Source organism: Anguilla rostrata, chromosome 3, assembly GCF_018555375.3.
Source record: "Anguilla rostrata isolate EN2019 chromosome 3, ASM1855537v3, whole genome shotgun sequence".
Taxonomy (NCBI): Eukaryota; Metazoa; Chordata; class Actinopteri; order Anguilliformes; family Anguillidae; genus Anguilla; species Anguilla rostrata.
In genome coordinates, this window is record NC_057935.1 from 48,444,521 (window position 1) to 48,464,397 (window position 19,877).

The 19,877-nt window shown below is 40.4% G+C and overlaps 1 protein-coding gene and 1 long non-coding RNA gene across 3 annotated transcripts in view; one reads left to right on the plus strand and one right to left on the minus strand.

The window, feature by feature from the left end:
• The window catches only part of LOC135251018 (uncharacterized), a 76,007-nt gene that overhangs the window by 8,849 nt on the left and 47,281 nt on the right, over positions 1-19,877 (minus strand). For both annotated transcript variants that reach the window (XR_010329066.1, XR_010329067.1), the window contains one exon: positions 8,464-8,623. This is a non-coding gene — a long non-coding RNA (uncharacterized LOC135251018). The remainder of the gene's footprint in view (positions 1-8,463; positions 8,624-19,877) is intronic.
• hs6st3b (heparan sulfate 6-O-sulfotransferase 3b) overlaps positions 828-19,877 on the plus strand; it is a 93,643-nt gene continuing 74,593 nt past the window's right edge. Inside the window, exon 1 of the mRNA XM_064327942.1 lies at positions 828-2,196. Within this exon, the coding sequence (XP_064184012.1) occupies positions 1,652-2,196 (545 nt within the window). The 5' untranslated portion in view covers positions 828-1,651. The remainder of the gene's footprint in view (positions 2,197-19,877) is intronic.

Sequence of the window (19,877 nt, forward strand, 5' to 3'; positions counted from 1 at the left end):
TGGTAGGATCTGTCCATGGTCCTGAAATGTGTGCAAACTATAAATTGGTCATCCATGCATTTATTTTGTGCCATGGCTTTAATTATGTTTCTTTTATTCCCTTGGTCCTGCCATGTTTATGCCATTTAATAATTATAATATTGTTTGAATATTTTTCATATTTATATTAGCCACCATGTAAATAATCTGTTAAATAATTTGATTCCTGCTTAAATTGTAAGTACTGTTTGTTTGTGTTACTAGTGCCTTGTTTCTAGTATGTACTGTAGTAATTCTGTTTATAAGTGTGAAGTGTGTGGCCACAACTGAATGTTTCTTCACGAAAAAATTACATTTGAATTTGAATGTGCTTGTCAAAACAAATAATGATTTGAAAATACACATATGAGCATAGGGTCAATTATTGGGCATAAAAAGGGCGAACATTATAAAAGCGTTTGAACAGAGACAGTTGCATAACTGAAAAAATTTCTTCAAGTGGTTTTCAACACCTCATGGATTGCAATCTAATAATTATCTGGTTTCCCATTGAATCGACGAGCTACAATCAATTTACCTGACCGCAGTTCTCTGGTCGTCCGGTTCTTGCATTGGGTAGTGTCTCGTTATCCTACCGTTTCATTGGCTATCGATGTTAAAGTCTGTTGCGTTATATTCTTCAGTTGGCATTGCATTGGACGTTTTGCTAATGTGTGAATTGCTATTGGTCGAGTGCTCCCTGCATAAGAGAAACGATTGGTTAATTACGCGAGGCTCATACTACTCCGCTTCAAGTCCTCTGATAAATTTGTGAGCATGAATTTTGTCGGGCTGTGCAAGCTGTAATGCTCCATAGAGCCAGATATGCAGCAGCGCGTGAGACTTTTTAACCATCTCTCACAAAGAAGGATTGAATACCTCTCTAATTATTAAATTTAAAGCGATTTGTGTTTAAAGAAATGAACGAGAAAGCTCCTGGCTTCCAGGATCTACGAATCTTTTATTTAAAACATTTAAAACTGCGATAAATGTTTCAATGATTCTCTACGGTGCAGGACATATCCCACTGGGTTCATCTGCAGAATCGCCTTCCTGTGAAGCGTGTGCCCTGGATTACATGAAACTGGGATACGAAACTGGCGTTTTGCTTATACAATTGATTTGTAAAACATTTTCGCTAGAGCTAAAGGAATGGGCATTCCACGGGAAGTCATTTGCATAACGTTACGTTTCATTTCAATTACAAATACAACCGAACATATTGATCGGATCGTTTCAGCAGTTACTTCACGCATGCCAACCCACGGGGACTTCAATTGTGAAATTGAGCAGTTATAAAAGTAGTATTCTATTCGCTTATAGTATTGATAACAATCTAGATATAACAGTAAATTGTTTTCTGTGTGTTACATTTTGCATGAACTATAACCTACAATTGGAACTTTCGCGAGTGCCTTTAGAGGGAGCGATACGATGAGAAAGTGTTTCTCAGATATAACAAAAAACTTTCATTCTTAATCAGAAACCACATGACAGGAACCGCTCATATTTTTTCTGAAATGCGATGATCATTAAAATGGACCAGGGAAATATAATAGTGCTGGACAGTGTTGCTGGCAGAGACATTACGAGTTACTTGTACTAATGTCATGAACAGCACCTTTTCTTTATCATGGATGATAAATCCAATAAGCTGATCTTGGTTCCAATTTTAGCTGTTCTTTTTGTGATGATAGGTTATCAGTATATTTGCCCAGCTGGCAGTAACTCGTGCCACTTCAGGGCTGGGGAGAATTCAAAAGGGAACAACCGTCCATCAGCGCAATTTTCGCCAAGCGAGGACTTCTATCGAGATCAAGAACTGGAAGATGACTTCCCTCCTAAACTGGCGTCTAAATTTAACTTCACAGAAAGAGACTTGGAGCGGCACGTGGATTTCAACATCAGAGGAAACGATGTGATCGTATTTCTGCACATCCAAAAGACGGGAGGAACAACCTTTGGAAGACACCTGGTTCGGAATATTCGCTTGGAACAGCCCTGTGACTGTCAGCCAGGGCAGAAGAAGTGCACGTGCCACCGACCAGGTAAAGAGGAGTCCTGGCTGTTCTCGAGATTCTCAACCGGCTGGAGCTGCGGATTGCATGCTGATTGGACTGAGCTCACCAACTGTGTTCCTGCCATCATGGACAAGAGAGAAGCCCAGAGGAACCGGAGGTAAATGGTCTTTTTTCTTTTTCATTTTGTTTGGTGTTGCAGACGCTTGTGCAGCACACACAGTCGGCTGTAACAGCATGTCCGTTCGCACATTAAAAGAGGCTATTCAGTTTTGGTATTTTGACTAAGACATTGTTTTCTTTCCTTTGAATAATGATATATGTTTAGAGTTAAAATAAGTAAAAGCAATATGATCACATTCGGGTAAAAAGTCGGTTTTAATACAAAAACTTCAAGAGATTTGATTTTGTTGGGCTACGATGTAGCACCCTCAGTACTTACTGAAAGATAGGCAAGGACAGCAGGTGCACCTGATCTAATTTATTTCTCCGTGATCTCTTTGCAGAGTGGAAAATGTTATTTGTAAATTATAAATCGCATTTGGATTAGACGTAAAATTTACGAATATGTACAAGTAAACTTAATTAAATGAAATCATGAATTATAAGATGACCGGATATGTAATATTATCGTCTAAATCGTATTTTCGCTACTCTTCATTATTTACGATGTTAATTTAGTTTCTTGAATACACAGGGAAGCAAACAATGTATGTGGATTAGAATCCAGTAAAGTTGTTGGCAAAATATTTTTTTAATACATGGGAAACATCTATAGTCTAGTCTATAAAACCGTTATCTAATTTCTGTATCTGTGGAGAGGGCAATGTGAACTAATTAAATGGAGAGTATTTTATTCAGTGGCTAATCTCATTCACCATCCAACTTCAGTGGTTTATATAATGTGGAGCCTAGAGTCGTTAGGACACACATTATAGATCTAAAAGAATAACTGAACAAGAAAAACACAAGGGATGCTGTTAATCATACAGTTCATTGTTTTTAAACAAAAAATTTTAGGAACAATATCTAGTCCAATGTGGAAAGATTCCATAAACAAGTTTAAGAACTTTTTTATCGATGAAATGGTAGAAATAATGTTTGTAGTGTCTGTTAAAGTATAAAGGGGTAAAGCGAGGGATGGAGGGGTGCAGGCCTAGAGAGAATTTCACATATGGGGATAGTTGAATGTTCAGTGACGGCTGGATATCAACCCCTCAACAAAAATTAAAGTACAGAGGAAATTAGCTACAAGTAAAACGTAATTCACTGAAAACAATATATGCATATATGTTTACAATAATAGATTTTTATACATTTAAAAACTTATAAAAATGGAATGGTTCAGTTTCCCTCAAATTAAGGTTTGTGAACATTGTTTTATGGTTAATGTACTCAAACACTACACATTATATTCATTTACGTTTGATTATGAGCTGTGACCATCCTGAACACACAGAACTTTAACAGGTGTGAGGCCTTGTGGGTCTCCCCTTCATCAGGCTTCTCCTTGACCTATTAAACATGGCCTGATACAGAATGACTTCATTGCCTCAGAATTTCAGACCGCAACAATCTACACACGCCGTAAGTTTATCATGTAACCAGCCATGTTTTTTTTTTCAGAAAATCAAGTCATTTATTGGAAGGAAAAAAAATGTTGAATGTCTACTTTGTCAACATGCAAAGTTTACTCCCCTGCTTGGTTGCCAAGGCAAGACTAATTTACTTTCCTCTCCTGGATTAATGATCAGTTTGACAGGTTGAACTGCTGAGGCCTCCACGTCATAGGGAACAACTGTATGAATGAAGACGACTATTCATTTATTCAGATCTCTTTATTAATTACTTAAAGTGTTATCAAGGACAAAGAAATGCGTTCTTTTACTGGCTAGGACACTGCTAAGGTAGCAAGTGGTTTTTGTTTTACATGTGTGGAAGAGGTGGATCATAAGGCCCCTCTTTATCATTCTTATGTGAGCTGTTTATCCATATTTGAAACATAAGTATAACTATAAAAGATTAAAGGTTTATTATATGTATCCCATATCAACCGAGAAGTCCCATTGTGATGAAAATATGATTTTCTTGTTGAGAATAGCAGTACCACGCATACGTTTTGAGTAAAGCACAAACAACGCAACAGATAAAACAGCACGTCAATATATATAGCACTTTTTATAAACAGTACCCCCATTTCAGGGCATCATAATGTTTGGGACAAATGGCATCATCGGTGCTTCTGATTAGTCAGGTGTGTTCATTTGCTTCCTTGGTGCAACTTTCAGTATGTAGTTTTGATTTTAGCCTTTTGATCGCCTTTGGAGTCTGTTATTGGCATTTGTCAACATAAGGACCAGAGTTGTGCCAATGAAAGTCAAAGAACCCATTATGAGTCTGAGAAATAACAAAAAACAGTCAGAGACATAGGCTGTATGTAGGCTAACCAAACTCTAACCAAAATCAACTGTTTGGAACATCATCAAGAAGAAAGAGAGCACTGGTGAGCTCAGAAGTCACAAAAAGCCTGGTAAGCCAAGGAAGACCTCTACAGTTGATGACCGAAGAATTGTCACCTTAATGAAGAAAAACCCAAAAACAGCTGTCCAACAGATCTGAAACACTGTTCAGGGGCAGTGTGGATTTGTCAGTGCCTACTGTCCACAGAAGACTTCACAAACACTACACTGAAACATGCAAACTGCTGTTTTGCTGCAAACCCAGAATGGCCAGGTTACAGTTTGTTAAGAAGCACCCTAAGTAAAGAGCCAGCAGAGTTCTGAAAAAGGTCATGTGGATAAATGAGACCAAGATTAACTTGTATCTGATGGCAAGAGCAAAGTGTGGAGATCAAAAGGAATTGCTTTGATTTGAGGGTTGTGGCCGTTTTTGTTAAAACGACATTTCTTCAGCCTGTAATCTTAGAAATTCTCGAGACAGAATTTAATCAAGCCAAACACGAAGGCATGAAGAATTGGTATATTAAAAAGGCAAAAAAAAAATGAGGAGGGGTGATTGATTGCGTTTGCAGGTCTTTTATCCCTGGAGCGAGTGTGTCTGTCTCTGTCTCGCCAGATGTATAAAGTTCATATCAGTGTGCAGAAGCCTGCACATCTCCACTCGGTTTACACTCTCTGTGCAGTGCGGGAAAGGTTACAGACGCTAGCTGAGTCTTCCGAGTGTCAGTTGTCTGGTCTGCCCGCCTCTGCAGAGCCAGCCTCCGATACTGTAATGGCCGACTGCGAATGCACGCATAGCAGCCACTGCTCTGTAATACATACCCTTCTGAGGCTTTCCCAACGGTTTGGTGCACACTCTGTCAGTCAGTCTCCGGTGGAAAAAAAGAAACTCAGCTATTATAGATTTGTGTTTGTTCTCCGAGGCTTGCAATGTGACAGCACAGCAAGCGCAAGCGACTTGCTGCGGAGTTGCACTTCTGAATTAGCGATCGGTGTCAGCGGTGGCGTGGAACTTTTTTTTTCTGTGCTTTGAGGGACTTGATGAGCAGGATCATAACTGGAGAAGCAGAGCGTGCCGGGTGCAGATGACGCTTTGTGTAGGAGGAGGGCGGTTTAAGAAGTGGTGAAATGAGTATCAAAATACAGAATGTAACATGAAAGAATGGAGAGAAAGGACGGGATCCGTCTATGCTGTTGGACAAGTTAACATCCATTATTGGTACTGTGGGGTAAAGAATGACTAATTTTGCATTTAAAGCTCTTCTCTGCTTGAAGCACAAAGGAACCTAGAATTACAACTCAAGTTCTCTGCTGTTGCTTTATGTGGTAGTCATCTAGTTATAAATGGAGTCAGAATACAGTACATTGTAAAAAAAAAATATTATTTTTTAAAATTCAATATCTGTTTGCAAAAGTCTGTTTGCAATGCAGGTTGTTTTCTCATGAGGGAAATAAAAGATGCACTTATTGCCATTACGTTCGACAGCCTTTTGCAGTTTGCTTTAAAGGAAATGGTTTAAATGTAAATTACGAAATCTTTGCCTTTGTTGAGGGCCTATCTCTTTTAACAAATGAAGAGTTTTTTTTTATATTAAGGCTGAACTGGTCAAGTGTTTCTCTGGTAATTTGGGTCTGTGCCACAAAGAGGCACCAACTGGCCCCACAGGTGTTTACAATGAGGATTTAACACTTTGGAGAAAAGGTGTGATTTAATTAGCAGACTTACATATGTTTTAATTGGTGACGAAAAAAAGCACCTGCTCCTTTATCACGCAGTAAAATTAATCATCCTAATTCTGTAAGTAGCTGCTGCGTTTTGTGCTCTTATTAAAAGCAATGGGAGTCATATCATTCATTTATGACAGTACTACATTGAAAATAGTTTTATCTGGGCTATTTGGGGTTTCTGGAAATGTATTGCCATAGTAACTACTATCAGATAATCCTCTCCCCCAAAAAATATACAAATAAATAAATTCCCAGAGATAAATTAACAACATTGTGTATAATCAGGATATGGCATGGAATGCATATGGCATAACATGTCGTTACCTAAATTTCATTTTTTACATTTTTTAAATTGATCAGAAAGAGATATTTACCCTGGTGTCTGTCATTTCATAGTAAATTTAATTATGTACAAAACATGACCTCTTTCTGAGGAAACACTGACAGCCCCTGACCTTTTCTGTGGGACCAGCTGATCTTTGATACTGGAGCTACAGTATAGAATACAGAGCCCGGAAACTCTCCTTTTCACTTTAAGGAAGAATACATAATCAGCCTGGACGTCGAATGTGAGAGCACGTTCTCTGTTTCTGCAGCGGTGCATGTTCGTGTTATGCAGGGAAGTGGCTGGTGGATGTAGAAGCAAATGCACTTAACGTCCGCATCAAGGGCCCAACAGCTCTTTCTCCAGGCCTCAAATAGCTGTTCCAGGGGCATGTTTATGATGAGAGGGGTAATTCAACCTGCCTCATCTGGTTCATGGGTTGGCTTTTGGTTTAATAAAGGACCTGTGTGCCATAGTAAATAATGGAACAGGCTTGTAACCAGAAGGCTACAAAGTACTTAACTTCAATTGCCTGTGTAAATACCCAGCTGCAGAACCCGGATAATATGTAACTAACATAGCAGAGTAAGTTACTCACCCTGGGTATGGGTTTCCGATAAGAAAGTAAATGTGTAATGGTGTTGACGTTATGTGATACAGCGCGTGCCGTATCCTGTGTGAACAGTTTCATCAACCGTGAGCACATGCATTCAGGCAGTGCTCCTGCCCACGGAAGGAAGACAGAGCCCTGAAATGTGTTCAAGCTCCCTTCACAGACTCCTTTTTGAAATAACTTAAATGTAGAACCTAAAAAATGCTGACCGTTTTCCCTTGCATATTTGCGAGTGTACCTAAACAGCAGCCATCGGGCAAAAATGAATTATCTCCCATGAGGCTTGGCGGCAGCCCCGTAAGCATATGAAGCAATCGGTGCTGAAACAATCAGACATGTTGTCCAAACATCATTTTACCGAGTGCAGAATCAACGTGATGCAGGCCAGGTCATTTGTTTTCTCTGACTGATTGTTTTTTTGTTTTTTTTACTGAAAATATATTTCATTGTTGCTTCTCTGGTCATCGTCAACATTGGTATATTGCATTCCAGGGACTTTGTTTTCATGGTATGAGAACCCTCGATGCAAAAAGTGAAAGTTGATTTCCTGTCTGTCATAGTCACTTCCTGTACGCCAGTGCGCTGCCCTGAGCAGACCCTTTCATTAAGGAAATTCATTTCAATTCAATAAATCTTTATTGTCTCTGACGAGCAATTCATTTTGCTGCCATGCCAAACAGTAAAAAAAATGTATGCAAAAAAAAAAACGTTGGATAAATCCGGAAAGATGAATTGAATAAGATTTGATTACCGTCTACAAATGGGAAACATGTATATTAGTCCTTTTTAGTGATGATTAATTAAATTGCCTGTGGCTCAAAGGCTAATTTAGCTCTGGGCACTTTGTGCCACCAACCAGATGCTGCAGATTACCTTTAGTTCCCTGCATTCTATCACTGGGATTGCACATTCCACAGACCATGACTGCTATACCATTTAAAAACCGAGACTGCGGTGGTAGCACTTGTGGTGTGGGAGGGCGAGCGCGTGTGCGTGCGTGTACATTAAACAGATCTCTGGATCATGCGCCGCCGTGCTAGCAGAACGTGTGCGCTGCAGGCTCTCTCGTGGCGGATTGTATTTTAATGACACGCATGGCTCAGGCTCTCAGGTACGAGGTCACGCTAAGGTCACGTCAGAGAAGTCCGATTTCACTCTGGCATTCGGGGAAGATAAGTCTTCAGCTTAGAGATGATACCGCTCCCCCCGCCTCTCAGCCTCCCTCCCATCCACCCACCCACCCGCCCTGGCTCTCTCCCTGCCACCGTCTCCCTGTCCTGCTCTGAGACCCCGAGGCCTCACCTCCTCGGCCCACTCAGAGCAGCCAGACAGCGCGAGGCAGACAGGTTTCAGAAAGGTCACGCGCGTCAGAGCCGATCGGCGCTGCTCCGGCTGTGAGATTCAGGGGAGCGCCGCGCCGGTCGGGGGGAAACAGAGAGCGCTCGCTGTTCATCTCCCAGACCTTAGAGAGGGAGGAGGGGGTGGACGGAGGGAGAGGGGGAGGGAGGAAGAGAGAGAGAGAGAGGCAGAGTGAGCACTTGGAGATGCCTAAATAGGCCAGCATTTGGAGAATAGCATTTAATATGAGATTTGATGCATGATTTACAAGAGCCAGGGCACACTTAGCGAAGGCACGTGCTTTTGTCACGCAACACTTTTTAAAGATGGTAGAAAAGGCATGACAATAGCTCATGATTCTTCACATTCTTTGTGAATATTGTTTTTTAACTGTGTGCTACTTTGAAATTCAGAGGCACGTGTTTCTGACACTTTCATAAATATTTTTTTTTTTTATGGAGGCACAGTCCTTCCAGAAACTATACAAAAGGATGAACACAAAAATTGGAATGGTGCTTTGGTATCCCCTCCCGTGACTTTTGAAGAAATGCAAGGCAAATATAAATGAAACCCATATATCCTGGCTGCTCTGCCAGTCAGAGGGAAAGTAATTTGACTGTATGAAATAGAAATAAATGAAAAAAACATGATGTTAGGAGAGTAAGTAAAATCATTTCAGATAATTAAGTAGAGAGCTTATGAATAATTTATTGCTGATGATTAATGCATTTATTTCAGGTCAGTATGAAAGTTTTTGGGGTTTTTTTCCGAGCAAGACTCAGGTAGTTAAATGTTTTATAGTACAGCTGCATAGTATATCAAAACAAAAGTCTCTGCCTATGGAGAAAAAAAACTCTTCCCTTCACAAATGCAACCATGTGTTCCTGCAGCGAGTTCTCCTAACTAAAGATACTGGATGTGAGATATCTCAGGGAAATAATACTTGGTGAGAGATGGGGGCAGCATGTCTCTGTGCGAGTTTGTGTAGAATATATGCATGTGTGCCAGTGCGTCTGTTACAGCAAATACGATCATGTGTTCTTGCAGCGAACTCTCCTTAGTAAAGATACTGGATTTGATATGTCTTGGGGAAATAAGCCATCTTGAGAGATGAGGTCTCCGTGCAGGTATGTTTAGAATATATGCATGCGTGCCTGTGCGTCTGTGTTACAACAAATACGATCATGTGTTCTTGCAGACTTCATGCAAATGTATGGACCTTTTCACGTGACATTTTTGCTTAAATTGCCATACTTACTGTCAAGTAATCTATGTTTGTGTAATTAAATGCATTCAGTGCTGAGCTGGTAATATAGCCACATTTCCAAACATCTGTCAATCCCAAGCTTACCCTTACTCACCGTATGGCACACGGTTCTGTATGTATCAGCAACAACACATATGTGCCCTTTCCTGTGAAACTTTTGAAGGGAATTTGAGTGTAGGTCAGAGTCGGTGAAGAAATAATGCATTTGTGCGAGCCAGCAAATGTATACAGCACTCAATTGTCTATATTATCACTGAATGCTGTGAAGAGAGATGCCTGGTATAATCAATTAAAGGATATTTGCAGGGGTCTAATTCAAAAAGAGTCAAGTTCTGTTTTATAGAAGAAAAAAAAACATATTAGCTGAGCATCTGCAATATGCTTTGTGTACATTTTATCATAATAGCACAGTCAGTTGAATGTCAGGCATCAGATTGCTGTGGCCATATGTTCTCCTTTTATGGGCCTAAAGGGGGACTTTTCCCCGTACCATTTTCCTGAATACAAATAATCAGTTACTCAAAATTATTTCTTATGGATAACCGATATGGGCTTGAAACAAATGGAGTTTAAGTTCTGAAAAAAGATAGCTGTTTTATTATGAGGGAAATGTACATATCTGGTACATCCAACCAAATACTTTCCCTGGGTTTTTATTTGATTGAGTAATCACCCTATTTGTAGGTGCTATTAATGGCTTTGTTGTGAAAATGATCGTTGCCTAAATAATTGTAAATACTTACATTTTTCAGATTTTGTTATATCAGATATGGTGGAGTATGTAGAGGGAGCATTCTTGAGCTTGGACCATATGTGCAGTTTTCTTTAACAGCTACTGCTGAGAGTTGAGAGTCTGCACATGTAGTTTCCAGACCAGCTTAAAGTCACTGAAAAAAAAAAAACTAAAAAAGAACAACTGCCTGTTGCCGTTTTCCTGCTTTGATGTTCTGCCTTTTGCTTGAGAGTGGACAGTTGCCCTGCAATCACAGGGGTCTGAATGAATTGTCCAATCACAAATGTCCACAAAATTACCCATTATAAATAAAAAGCCAAAGATGTTCTCCAAGTCTCAAAGGTAACAGCCTGTCATTGATTTTCACAGAACAGGAAGGCTGATTTGTACCTAATGGTTGTTATTAAAAAATCTGTAACATGGACATATGACATCATAACATCTGTGGCCGTGTTGGCAATTCCATTGCACAGATGTCACTGCTGCTTTGCAAGACAATTCATTTCTTCATGAACCTTTAATATCTTCTGAACCGTAAAAGTCTTGAGTTTATTGTCTCACTTCTTCACGTTTTACGACTCTGACAAAGATTTATTTTGTTCATTGAAGGTTGTATTTGTTTTTTACGTTTACTCAGTAATTTTATTCATTGAAGCAACAGCCAAACTTGTTGATGGTATAAGCATTTCAAATATGTATCAGCTGATGATATTTGCTACTCTGAACCAATGACAAAGCAGGATACATGTGAATTTAAGCCAGAATCAATGGCTCTCACCCAACAAGATATACATGTTGCAGGCCACCAAATGATTTTTAAGAGAATCACATTTAGCCCCTGTTAAGTAAAAAATTATGGGGATGATTATTATTACATTATGAGTCATTTATGAGTGCATGTGATTGGCTACTCAACATCTGATTCCTGGAGCATTGTGCTGGGAGGGAGGGACGCCTCGTTCAAGCTGAGAGCTTGACTTAGGCATTTGAATGTGTGCAAAGATTCGCTCGGATACAACGGGGCCGCGTACGTTTGATTGGCTACTCAACATCTGATGTCTGCAGCGGAGCCCCTCGCTTAAGCGCTCTCCTTAGCCGCACGCGCAGCGTTGAGGTCCGAGGATCTTTTTTTTGCACTTTGCACCGAGCTCGCCGCGCACCATCCATTCCTGAACCCCCTCCCGGCGTTTCAGAGAAGCGGGCCTGCCCGGCCTCCGCAGTTCCCAGTGAATCACCGTAATGAGCAACCTACAGCTGCAATAAAGGCCTATTATTGGTTCCACGGTGGAAGGAGAGGGCACTCATCCGGCCCGCTCCTGGCACAGCGATATCCCGCGTCATATTTAATTCATGAGAGCGAGCGCGGAGAGGAGCGCAATTACCGCGCGCGCCCCTCCATTTCGGCTCAGACCGCCTCGCCACCGCCCCCACCTGCTCCGTCGTCTCTGAGAAGCACTGTACGGCGCTGTGACGTTCAGGACTTCCTGTTTCTGCCCGTGGGCGAGCACGCCGCCCTGGGACGATCCTGGTGGCAATCAAGCACGGTGTCGTGCCACCCAAACCCGGCCAAAGACCTTTAATACTTCACACTGTGTCTTTCCAATCAGCGTTTCTCTGGCCGTTCCTTGGCAACTGTTATGCATTGGTTTATACAACTGGATTCTTTTGTTAACTTGGGTTCTCATCAGTGTTCACATTTGTTTAAGTAATGAAATTGTACAAAAATGAGAGATATGCATTTCTTTAGTATTTCTCAAAGAACAACTCTGATTATTCACATTCAGTTTGAAATTCAGTCACTTGCTCAATGAAGCCAAATTACTTAAGGGTAGCACAGTTTAGAAAATAATTGCATTTGTTTTATTATCTTGACCTCATGGTGTCTCACTGTTAAAGTGATTTTCCTTCTGCTGAGACCAGGTAAATGTCACCATGGAAACACAGGATGCATTTTCATCATGCAGGTTTGAGTTGTTATTGCCCCTTTAATGCACTGCAAGATATGCTTTGTAAGATGTGCTTACTCTCTCATTTAAAAAAAATAAATAAAAAAAACATCCCTAAAGGTATCATTAGGGCTTTGCTTTAGTCTGATACTGTTACTAAAGACAAATAATGAATGCAAAAGTCCCAATGAACACAGGTGAAACTCCCTTTTCCATCTGTTTGTTTATCTGTATGACAATGCCTATTTCTTTTACTTTGGTCCCATATTCCCTCATGCTGATAAGCTACTTTTTGGGGCGCTTCTGGGAAATATGTAATGCAATGCTTTTGTCTTGAGGGCGGTGTATTTCCGCATCCTATCTAATGCAGGGTTCATACTCCCCAGGCCCAGATTCAACCTCACCAAGATGCTCTTTTTGATCAACGAATGGCTTTAACAGCAGCTGTTCACTGGCCACTGAAAATAACAGAGAAAAAGGCTTTGTCGAAGAAATTAAAGTAGCACCTGCTTAATTGTGCTATTTAAAGTTCAGTGCAAAAAACAGCAGTCCACAGTTGGCAGGATCTGGACCACAGTCAAGGCTGTTCGATCTCATCGGAATGCAGAGCCGCAGACACATGTAAAAGGCACAGTTTGTAGTTTGCAAGATTGTTAAAAATGCCACAGGGCGCGCAGTGTCAAGGCTGAGGATAGAGAGGCATCCATCTGGTGACATTCAGAACATTAATCTCGTTCGTAGCGGGGTCCTGCATCTTAATTCTCCGGCGAAGGACACCGGTGACTGAATTTAGAAATGGGGGAAAGGACCTGACATTGTCATGGGATCTCAGGAAGCGGAGATATAGACCAACCAGATGTGAGCGAGAGAGCACAGCGGCGTGTTGGGTTTTTTGAACGCGCCCTCTGAATATGGGTAAAGTTTTTTTTTGTTTTGGAGAGCGCTAGCGCTCCAGCTCTAAATCCTTTTGCAGTGTTACTCAGCGAGCTCACCCTTAGCGTCTGCCACTTCCTGCAGATGAGAGGAAGTGAGCGGCCCCGTCAGTGTTCTCAGCCATCTTGGAGGAAACTGGGCCGGGGTTAGGCCCCGTGTGAGTCAAGATAAGACTGTGGAGAGAATTTCAGATTTACAGCTGTGACTGCTGCAGTGGGCATGGAGAAAAGCGCAGTCAGAGGATGCTTACGACACACTGGAGACGATACAGGCCTGGTGTTTAGATGCACTGGGTTTTGGAGATTTTCATGCACCGTTAATCCAGCAAGTTTTAGCTACTGGGGCAGAACTTTAAGTCATCAAGTTGATTTAATAACCGAGTTTAAATCTTTATCTCGGTATTCACTCAGTTGTTCTCACTTTAGAAAGAGCACAAGCTGGAGTTTGAGTTATAATTAGCCATGTTAATGAGTAACAGATTAATTAAAGGTCATTTTTTGATGGAAAGCATGTGAAGGATATTAACAGACTGCACAGTATATTTTATTGTTCCCATAAATCCATAAGTGGTAACTGCTGCTGCGCTGTTAGTTTTCAAAGTCAAATGCATACAGTATAGCCTATGGTTGTTATCTTTATGTTCAAACGGTCCAGTGTCAATGCAATGTCATTTTGATTTCAATCAGGTTCCAGGGATACCAACAAAACAAAAAAAATCAATCCAAATTTTAAAAAACTCACTGCACACACTTCAATATTATATTCCTTCTGTATGTCAGTCATTTTGGCAATTTGGAATCATAATAAAACCTTCCAATATAAAATATAGATTTTTATCACCTTATGGAAAGACTTATATATTAATGTGGCAATAATGTTTCAGCCAACTACAGTAATTTTGCCGTCAAGGAGCAATTTTATAACCGCTGGGCGGTACGAGCTGACCTCGAGCGATGGGCTTGTCTAGTTTCTGGATTTGCAGGATTAATCTAATAAAAATGAATGTGTTCCCCAGACTCTTATATCCCCTCCAAATGATCCCCCTGTAACTCCGTAAGAAGCTGCTGATGAGATAAATAAAATATTATTTGGCATAATAAAAAAGCTAAATTTAAGTTCAGAAATTGTCACTGAATAAAGGTGGCCCAGCTCTGCCAAACCTTATCTATTATGATTGGGCATTGCGTGCACGTATAGTTGCTGAATGGCTATGTGAAGATCCTAATGTCTCATGGATTGGCATAGACTCTAGGTGGTCTTCACCACAATCACTCATCAGCATCTTGACTGGGGATAGAAAAAACATTCCCTCAGAAAGTAAAGATAATCCTATTTTGCAGAATACATTCAAGGTTTGGTACTATATTAACGAAGCTCTTAAGAGAACAGGATATTTTTTTCTCCTCTTACACCATTTGTTAAAAAAAGACATTTTCCCCAGGCCTCGACAATAAGATCTTTCAGTTTTTGTTCAATAATGGAATGGGAATGGGATAATTACGTGTTTGGAAATTTTTTCCACAACACCTTATTATCATTTCAACAAGTGAAATATACATTTAACATACCTCCTACTAACTTGGGTTAAAGTAAGGGAAAGGGGGGAAAGGGGGAACGTGGGAAAGGAAAAATGAGGGAGGAAAAGCATGGTATTATCAGCTTCCTGTAGAAGATTTTAATGAGGTTGTACTGTATGCTGTACTGTACTGTTTTTATTTATATTTTAACTTTTTTATACTTAGACTTCTTATTGTATCTGTGAATTTAAACATGCAAAAAAAAAAAAACTGTTGAGAAAATTCTGGCAGTTGAGGGCACACCCAGCTCAATTTCAGTCATGTAAAAGGATATATCCGTGTCCGCCTATATGGCCAGGAAAAAACTTGGTTATTGACATCAGCCCAAGAATTTCCATGTCATGGATCCCTAATATTTCGACACCACTGCTTTAGTTACAGTAGACGTACTACTGTACATGCATGCATTTATTTAACAGGTGAATATCTTCACAATATAATGGATAGAGACGTGTCTCTCCCAACATCCACAACATCTTGTGTGATTTCTTCTTGTTTGCTCCGTATGTTTAACATTCATGTGTTCGCTTTGATAACGTCGTCATTATAGCGCAGACCACCGGTGTTTAATAGGTGGCACAGCGGCAAATGTTTTTAATGACAGACCCTCTGTTGCACCGCCTGACTCATGTTGATGCAAATGGCTTCATTGCAGAACAGGAAATTACCATACCAATGAGAATTTAAATATTAATTTTATGCCAGACGTAATTAGCGAGTCTTCTAAAGCATAGGTGGATTTTCGCTACCCTTGTCACCAAGACAGGTCCCCATATGTTGCACCTATAAAAGGATCTGATGAAATCTATAAAAAGGCTGGTGTGATGGTTCACTGCTTGTAAAATGAAATTTTTAGGGAGCCTTAACATATTATCATTTCTCAATTAACAGTTGAACTGAGTGAGGGATTGCTGTGATATGGAAAGAGCACAGGAGTCCATGTTCTGTGGTTTCAATGTTGCTTTAAGGGGCTACTGCATATGTCTTGTTTAAACTTCAAACTATGAGTACACGAGACAATAAGTTTTGATATTATGAAGGCAAAATGTGCATACAGTGAGCTCCATAATGTCTGAGACAAAGACAATGATGCGCATGTGGATAAAGTACAGATTCCCAGCTTTTATTACAAGATATTTTAAATATTTTGGTTTCACCATAGAAATTACTGCACTTTTAATACATAGTCCCTCCTTTTCATGGTACCGTAATGTTTGGGACAAACAGCTTCACATGTGTTTCTTTTAAGTCAGGTGTGTTCAACTGCTTCCTTAGTGCAAATATAAGACAGCTTTCAGTATCTAGTCTTGATTCTAGGCTTTTTATTGTCTTTGGAGTCTGTTTGTCAACATGAGGACCAGAATTGTGACAATGAAAGTCAAGGCACCCATTATGAGGCTGAGAAATAATGGAAAAACAGCCAGAGACATAGGTTAAGCCTTAGGCTTACAAAAAGATGCAGTACATGCCTGGAAGAGCATCACCATAGAAAATACTCAGCACGTGGTCGTGCCTATTGGTCACAGACTTCAAGCAGTCATTGCATGCAAAGGACATGCGACAAAGTACTAAACATAACTACTTTCATTTACGTAACATTATTATGTCCCAAACATTATCATACCCTGAAATGGGGGTATAAAAAGTCCTGTAATTTCTACATGGTGAAATCAAAATGTATGAAAATAGCCTGAGATAAAAGCTCATCACACATTTAAAATTGTGGAATACAGAGCAAAATCAAGAAAAATGTCTGTCTCAAGCATTATGGAGCTCTCTGTATAGGGCAGTTTGCCATTGTAGAGGGGTTGGGCTGTAACTAGAAAGCTCCCAAGTCATGTATTCAGATTTATTATCATTTATGTTAGACACATGTTTCTCTTTCACTCTTGGACAGATATACGTTTGCTTTTTAAAATGCAGTTCACAGCATAGGCAACCATCTCTGCTCCCTGAATAGCCTTTATCTGACTTTGTAGCCAGACGTTATTTTCACAGTCAACTGTGATATAACATGTATTCCAATACGGAATTAGGACATTGTAATCTCGAGCTCCCTTAAGGAAGATTAGTAAAATTGCAAGGAAGTCTTTTCATCTAAAGAGAGATTACAGTGCAGATTTATTCAGAAATCTGCTGGTTGATATGAGGGGAGCATCACGTCGTTTCTCACACAACACAAGTAGCTTACGCGGTTTCTTTCCCATGTGCTTTGATTAAACAGCAGAGTGCTGATTAGAATTTGGAGATTTTGCTCAAGCAATACTAACAGCTGCGTACATAAAGAAAAGCTGTGCATGGTTGTGAGTCACACAGCAAATGTGCTTTTAAAAAAGAAATTTCTGTAGGATTCGGAGTGCGTGTGTATAAAAAGCCGCTCTGTGCAATGAAAAAGGAACGCAGTGAGCCAAGCATTCTCAGAACTCCTCTGACGCAGCTGTCATATAGTTGCTGGCTGGGCGAATATGCATCTCCGATAGACTGATTCAGCTCGTATTCGCTGATTAAGGGAGGGGCCTGGCCCGGGTTTGGTCTAGCGCCTGCGTCGTGCCAACTCTGGTCCGAGCCTACAGTGGGTTACTTGGCTGTGCGACATATCCTGTGTTGGTGCTTAGTCCCTCCACAGGGGGCCCCAGCTGGCCTACAGTCTGTCTAGCACTGCTCCTGGACGCTGGTACACCTCTCATGATCTGGTTCAATGACCCATGCGCTAGAAACACATTGGTTCTGTTGGTCTAATCATTCAATTATCCATGAGCTACCTGTGCTTACCTGTTGTTTGTCTAAGAATCCATGGTAAATTTTTACTCAATATTTGGACCAGATTTCTATTTACAACAGTACCACCTTATTATACAATGAATATATTGTATGTGTATATATATATATATATATATATATATATATATATATATATATATATTCATATTTAGTTCCAGAATTGACTGCTATGTCAATTGATGAGGTGACTGTTAACTGAGAGAAAAAGCAGGTGAGCCATTGTGTTGTCAGTGTTGACACCAGTCAATCAGGCTGCCTTTTCCCATTCCGCTGGTGACTACTACACGTCTTCCCAGAATATGCAAAACTCCTGTGAGAAGGAGAGGTCACCCTGGCTTATCTGTTTACATCTCCCTCTGCAGGTAGTCTAACAGTGAACTGGCACAGACACCCCACAGGGTCATACCACGTGAAGAATCTGGAACAGCTACATAAAAAGCTTTAACAGCATTATGGCTTTCCCAATCTTAACAAACCGTGGGCAGTCATCTAGGCTGTGACTATATATGTAAATATGTAACTATGCAGCAGATTCACACAGGCACTTTTTTTTAATAAGCAAGGAATTTACGTATTTAATACAGCTGTGTAGCCCTAGATAGCAACTGAGTGATGGCCCAGTGCTGGCCCGCACTTACCACTTCACTTGGCCCACCTACCCCCATGGACTGACAGCGGTATGATGAACCCATCCTAATCTGGCTGCCAGAACGCAGCCACAACTCCACCTTGACGAGACCATGTCTCAGGTATGATATGCATTTCAGCCACGTTTGGCCCCCAGTACAATTGCCATTGCCATAACCGACGGTGAAGTACCTAAACTCAACCACATTTGCCCTGGACTCATCTGCATTCAGGGGCTATGTGCAATCAGGTGTTGAACAATTACGAAGCAAATGAACATTATAAGATAATTTGTAAAAATAATATAAACCATCAACTCCGTTTAATGTAAGGATTAAGTTTGGGATGAGACATCAATTGTGGTGTGCAGACTAGGATTAAGGGTATGGTAAATCTTTTCCCCAGATTACTGAAAATTCATAAAAATATGAAAAAATGCATGTATATAGCTCCATTCAATTCAGTTTAACGTTGGTGCATGTGGTGTACACAGTAGGAAGTTGAATCTTAATGGGAGCCTTATCAGAAAGAGACTAGAGACTTTCCCCCAGAAAATGTTAACAGAAAGGGACGTCGAATAACAAGCAGAGCTGTGCCAGAGCTATGTAATTTAGCTGAATGTAGCTTTCAGTACGATGCGCATGAGTCATGCTGATGTGCCCATCCGTGAGAATTCTGCCGACCAGCCGCTCCTCTGTTCCCAGGGTACTCTCTGGACGATTGGACGGAATTCTCCCATCAATTACCTTCAGCAGCATTTCCCTTACTGCAGGAAATGCGTCTATTCCTGGACAAAATATGTATTTTAAGCTGTCCAGATTTATAGATTTGCTACGGTGTACATGCTACACGTGAGTGTTCAAGATCACTGAAAATCCCGTTTCGGCCTGTACACTTATGCTCGCAAATATGTCATGTGATTAACAGGGATTCGTTTTTCCACATATTTTTTTCCACATATTCATTTTTATAGAAAATAGACTGTGCCTTTGTCTGAACCTTTGAATTGCACTTGGTCCTATATTCTATAAGATATGATATTTTTCCTAGTAAGGTGATCCCTGTGGTTTTTAAGGGATTGTATGGAGATCTAGGTGAAATATTGGTCGCTGAGGTGAAATATGTGTCTCTTAATGTTGTTTGTTTTTTTATTTTTTCTGCATTGTCTTGTGGTTTAGAAAGATTTTTTATTTTCTGTTTGGATCAGTCTTGCATATTGCATAAACCTAAGCTATGTAAACTCCACAATGCTGTATAAGACAAGCTTGCCTGGAGATATCCTTTAATAACTTTTTTCTCCTGTATCTGTCTGCAAATATGGGAGATTCAGGAATAGTCTCTGAGATCTCGAGAATGAAATCAGACACTTGAGAAAGCTTCATTCTTTACTGTGTTCTGAAATAGGGCTTTGTAACATTGCGGTGGGTGAACTCCCCAGTGTGAAAAGGGGGGCAGCAAAAACAGGAAAAGTCCAAAAAAAAATGCCCATGCACAGATGAAGGTTCGGTTTAAAG